General features: G+C 61.7%; 1 protein-coding gene across 1 annotated transcript in view; it reads left to right on the top strand.

Annotated features, from left to right (window-relative positions):
* The window catches only part of MNEG_7408 (hypothetical protein), a gene marked incomplete at both ends in the record, with an annotated part of 1,472 nt that extends 464 nt beyond the window's left edge, over nucleotides 1–1,008 (top strand). The window contains 3 exons of the mRNA XM_014044117.1: nucleotides 1–170; nucleotides 408–527; nucleotides 735–1,008. The exon at nucleotides 1–170 is cut by the window's left edge and continues 16 nt beyond it. Coding sequence (XP_013899571.1) covers nucleotides 1–170; nucleotides 408–527; nucleotides 735–1,008 — 564 coding nt within the window. The remainder of the gene's footprint in view (nucleotides 171–407; nucleotides 528–734) is intronic.
* Nucleotides 1,009–5,000: the final 3,992 nt, after the last annotated feature.

Raw genomic sequence — 5,000 nt, 5'->3', positions numbered from 1 at the left:
GGCACTGATGCCTGGAGCATCCACACTGGCTCCTGCCAGTATGGCCAGCTTGCAGAGGACGTGGGCACAGGCTGGGATATCGCAGCGCTCACAGATGTCGCCCCGGATTACAGGGGCAGCTGCGGCCGCTGCAAGGAGGTCAAGTGCAAGCCCACCGGCTTCAAGGACGGGTGCGCAGCATTAGGTCTTTCACATGTGTGCACAGGCAGCCGTTGGTGGCTGGCGGCTGGTGACAGGCGGCGTGCAGCTCGCAGCACGCGTGGTCTTGCGCCAGCTGTCCAGCTGATCCTGAAGATTGATGTGTTCAATGTGGCAGCGGTGTGTTGTGCTCCTAGGCGGATGTTCCAGATCATTCAACCCTCACAACCCTACCCTGCCCTACCCCCTACTCCCACCGCACCCCTCAGGTACGGCTCCTGGCTGGACCGTTCCAACGTCTGCTACGACACCAGTGCCTCTGTCGTGGTCATGATCACCGACACCTGCCCCTGCCACTACCCCGGCAACTACAACTCCAACAAGCGCTGGTGGGCACACAGCCACGATCCCTGCAGCGGCCGCTTGACGCACCAGCCTGAGACGGCAGCCTGTGCCTCAGCGTGCAGTCTTGTCTGTGCGGCAAATCGCGTGCTTGCTGTCACAGCGGCCTGCGCAACAATGCCCACTCCTGCCCATCCAGGCGCTCACCTGACCTTCCACCCCCCAAAAACCCAAAAAAACTTTGACAACTCCAGGTGCTGCGGCGACATGTACCACATGGACCTCTCCCTGTGGGCCTTTGAGAAGCTGGCGGATACCAAGTGGGGCGTCATCGCCCTCGAGTGGCGTGACGTCAGCTGCAGTTATCGCCCGGCTAAGGCCGCCAAGCGCCCGTGGGGCGGCAAGACCAAGATGCCCGACTGGTACAAGCCCCGCCCCGGGTGGAACCGCTGGATGGACAAGCGCCTGGCCTTCCTCAACAAGGACTTCAACAACAAGGGCTTCAACAAGGGCCGCAAGATGGTGTGAACAATGCGCAGAGGCTGCAGCAGCCGGCGCTCGCCGCTGCGCCGCGCTGGGTGCCAGCCGGGCGCCAGCCGGGCGTCAGCGCGCGGACCCCTTGGTTCCGCGCGGGCGCTGGCAGGGTGGCGAGCCGAGGAGTCAGCACATGCGCAGGGCTGCCTTCCGCAGCCGGGGCGCGGTGTGCACATGTATCCGCGAACACACCCCACATCTCAGTCGCCTCCCTGGCTTCCGTTGCCGCATCTGTGGCGCCGCAAGCCCGCAGCTCGCACAAGCACATCACCAACCGTCCCAGGGCAGAACTAGCAGACGTGCGCATTTGTTTGCTTGATCGTATGTTTTGTTGGTTGTAGCCCAGCTGTGAGGTGGGGGCGCGTTGTTTGCCGCACCCACATTGGTAGTTGATAGACGAAATGGCCCTTGCATGGGCCCGGGCCACACACAGCCCTCAAATCCCACGCACAAATGTACTGTGGCTCGGAAACGACTGGGAGGTTGTCACACTCGGGGCTCTCTGGGGCTCTGATTTATGGCCCTCTGCTTGGTCGCACGCAGCTTGTCAGCCGGCACAGAGCACGCGCCGCGAATCCATTTGATTGATTCCCTCCCCTGCGGCCCCTCTCTCTCTCTCTGTTCATCCAGTGGGTGTTGTTTCACGTGCGTCGCCATCGCTCGCGCACTTACGCACCTGTCTGTTGGGTGTTTTCGCAAACGCTGGTTGTTGAGTATGAGTGTTGTTTCAGTCGTCGGTTCGCACCTGCAGGGTAGGCTACCCTGCCTACAGGGATTTTTCTGTTCCACGCAAACATTATCTTTCTTTGCCTGTTCCGCTTATGGCCCCGCACGAGGATTCAGACCCCACACCTGACCATGCTCCAAAGAGCAGCCCACATTTGGTAGTAACATGTTACTCCAGATTAGCTCCAATCAGCTCTGATCACTGTGTGGGTCACCATACAGCAGGGGGATTCAAGAAAACCACTAATGTCCTGTGAGCATTTAATCCCGCAGACCAACTCAATGTGGAACCAGCACAATGGTGACCATCCAGGGCAAGCTCACATGAGTGACCTCTGTGCGCAAAATCATGTTTCTTGCATTGTCCGACCACAGCCGACGAGCAGATGTGCCCATGAGCATATGCGGCACCGAGTCACACCACCTCGGAGTGCCCGGCGGCACTGCCAGTGCAAACTGCGCAACACTGGGACGGCGCTTGCCTTCAACGCAAGGGCAAGCAACTTGCCCCTGCAGCGGGACGTGTCAGGTTTGGATCTCGAAAAGGAATTGTTTTGGAGTAGAGTAGAGTAGAGTGGACCAGGCGCTGGGCACCCAGTATGTTTCAAGAATTGTTTTGGGTGCTAGGCGCACTCAGTCACCGCCTGAGGCGAAAAGATCGTCGCCTCCTACGCAAAGTATCAAGCAGGTAGCGTTCCTGCAATTGTCCGCCGCAGCGGGATGTTGCCGTTGGGTAGTCTTGACCAGCTGAGGCGCTGAGCGAGCCGTGCATGCAGCAAGGGGCGGGTGGACCACGCTGTGGCCGACAAGCGATGCGTGGCGGGCGGCGCGGGCGCGACACAAGCTTTGAGTCGACTTCAGCCTGGAGACGGAGGGCCCCGCCGTGTCCTGAGATGTCCCGCTACAGTCAACCCTTGGTTATAGTGAACCCATTTTCGGGTGGAATCCGTTCGCTATACGTGGTTTTTCACTGAATCAGTATACAGTAGTGAATTCTAGTGGCTGGCGTTCGCTAAAACCAGTCAATAGTAGATTACAGGCCCCTGGCCTTGACGGCCCCACTGCCCTGGGGGTGGGCGCGAAGAACATGCGAATGTAGCTCTGGCGGCGTCGCAGCAGCGCGCACACCGCCATGCGGTCAAGCCGATCCTGGATACCCGCACCTGCCACCTAGTCAGTTTCTACGAGAATCTCAGGGTGTGCAGCCACATAGGCCGCCATCTGCGGCAGCGCCTGCTGTGCACCTGCAAGGTCGAGGGGCGCCGGCCTGGGCTCCTCGCCCTCGCCCTCGCTTTTGCTGCCGCTGCCGCTGCCACTGCGGAGCGTGTCTGAGCCCTCCTCAGCCGCGCTTGCCCTGCGACTTGCCCATTTGAAGCAAAACTACGGCTGGAAGAAGCGTGTGCGAACGCTGTGGCGCGAATTTGTTTACACGGTGGCTGCAAGAACTGCGCACCCGTCAAGAAGGCCTGCCGCAGGTGTGTGCGCAAGCAGTGACTGGTGCCCGCTGCAAGGCGAGTGCCGCGTGCGCGTTGTGCGGCAGCGCACCTGCTGTAGCTCTATGTGCCATAAACATCATTAATATGTGTCCCTTTTACAAGCACAGCCGTATGCTAAGTGCTATTCTGTTCTCTAAGTTGTGTGGAACACTGGAGCCGCATCTGCATGGCACGGGCGCGCACACCCCGCGCTTGCAGCAGCAGGGCCCCTGGTCACACTGAAGGCGGCAGGCTGGCGCCGTTCGCTGTACGCGGCTTCTGAATTCGCTATATCCGGGGGCAAAATGTACTGAAACGCATTGGGACCTGGAATTCATTTGCTGTACGTGGTTTTTCGCTATAACGGTGTTCGCTATAACCAAGGGTTGACTGTACTAAACCTGCTTTGACGAGGAAGCCAGCAAGCTCGTCTTACGTGCTCCTCCTCAATGTCGGCCGTGGTACCCACGGTTCCCGTCATCAGCGCCAGCCACCGTTCAGAAGGCCAGAGCCGCGACAGCAGCTGGCACGCCCCCAGCCCCACCCCCGCCCCCCAAGCATCTGCGGGACAGCAAAAATTTCCACGCGCGCGCCACGCACTCAGCGCCCGCCACAAAACGAGGCCCCTGCTGCCGGATGCATCCACCAGGTGTCTGTTGATGTGCCCTGACCCGGGCCACCGGGGCCGGTGGGCAGGACGGGACAGGAACCAGACGTGCCCGCGCAACCTCCGGGGAGCGGCATGGGATATCGTTTACAATGGCCTCTTGCGCAGGGCTGGGCGCAGGGGCGCGGCGTGGCACGGCGAGGGACAACTGTAACTCGAGCCTCTGGCGGCGCGCTTCCGGGTACAACTACAGGCGCGGCAGAATGCTTGCACCACACATGTACAGCTGGCATCTATCAGCGGCAAGGGCAGGCGGCTCGCATGCGCGGCGGATGTGGGCGGCAAGCAGGGGCGGTACACCTGGACAGCCACAGCATGGGCAGCAAACGCGGGCGGCCCGCATGCGCAGCAGCAAAGGGCGGCACACGGGGAAGGCGAAAGTGGGCAGCAAACGTGGGCGGCTCACACGTGCAGCAGAGGTGGGCAGTAATTTTGAAACGTTGTACGTGGAAGCGGGGGCGGCAGACAGGCTGGCTGCGGCCGCCGAGAGGGCGCGCCAGGCCCGTCAACGGCGGTGCTGGTGGGAGGCGGCGGCGAGCAGCGACCGGAGGGGTGATCACGTGTGGGCGATCACTCCTGAACGACCGCCCGCCCTGTGCTCGCGCCCGCGCCTGCGCCGCCGCACGCCCCTGACGCCGCCAGCGCCGCGGCGAGCCCGGCGGGCGCCACGCGCGCGTTGCAGAGGTTTGCCATGAGGCGCGTGTGGCGCATGGCATACTGATCCATCGGGCCGCAATCCGCCTCCCATGCCTGGCGGTGTGTGTGTTTGAGTGTGTGAGTGACTGAGTGAGTGAGTGTGTGTGTATGTGTGCATGAGTATGTGTGTGTGTGTGTGTGTGTGTGTGTGTGTGTGTGTGTGTGTGTGTGTGTGTGTGTGAGCATGTGAGAGAGAGAACGGGTTGGCAGTATTTTCGGGTGCATGCAGGGGCAAGCGTGGTATCAGGGGTAAGGCAGGTGCAAACAGGCCTCCTGCCAGCCACCCGACCCGACCACCCCCACCTCCCCTCTGCACGTCACAGCCAGCCAGGGCGCCCCATGCGCGAGGCCCTCCCCGGCAACGCGGCCGCGGCCGCGGCATGCTGTGCCTAAAAACAAGACCCACCTGCACCATGCCGCGC

This window comes from Monoraphidium neglectum (genome assembly GCF_000611645.1).
Source record: "Monoraphidium neglectum strain SAG 48.87 unplaced genomic scaffold scaffold01307, whole genome shotgun sequence".
Lineage (NCBI taxonomy): Eukaryota > Viridiplantae > Chlorophyta > Chlorophyceae > Sphaeropleales > Selenastraceae > Monoraphidium > Monoraphidium neglectum.
This window is presented reverse-complemented; position numbering and strand designations above follow the sequence as displayed.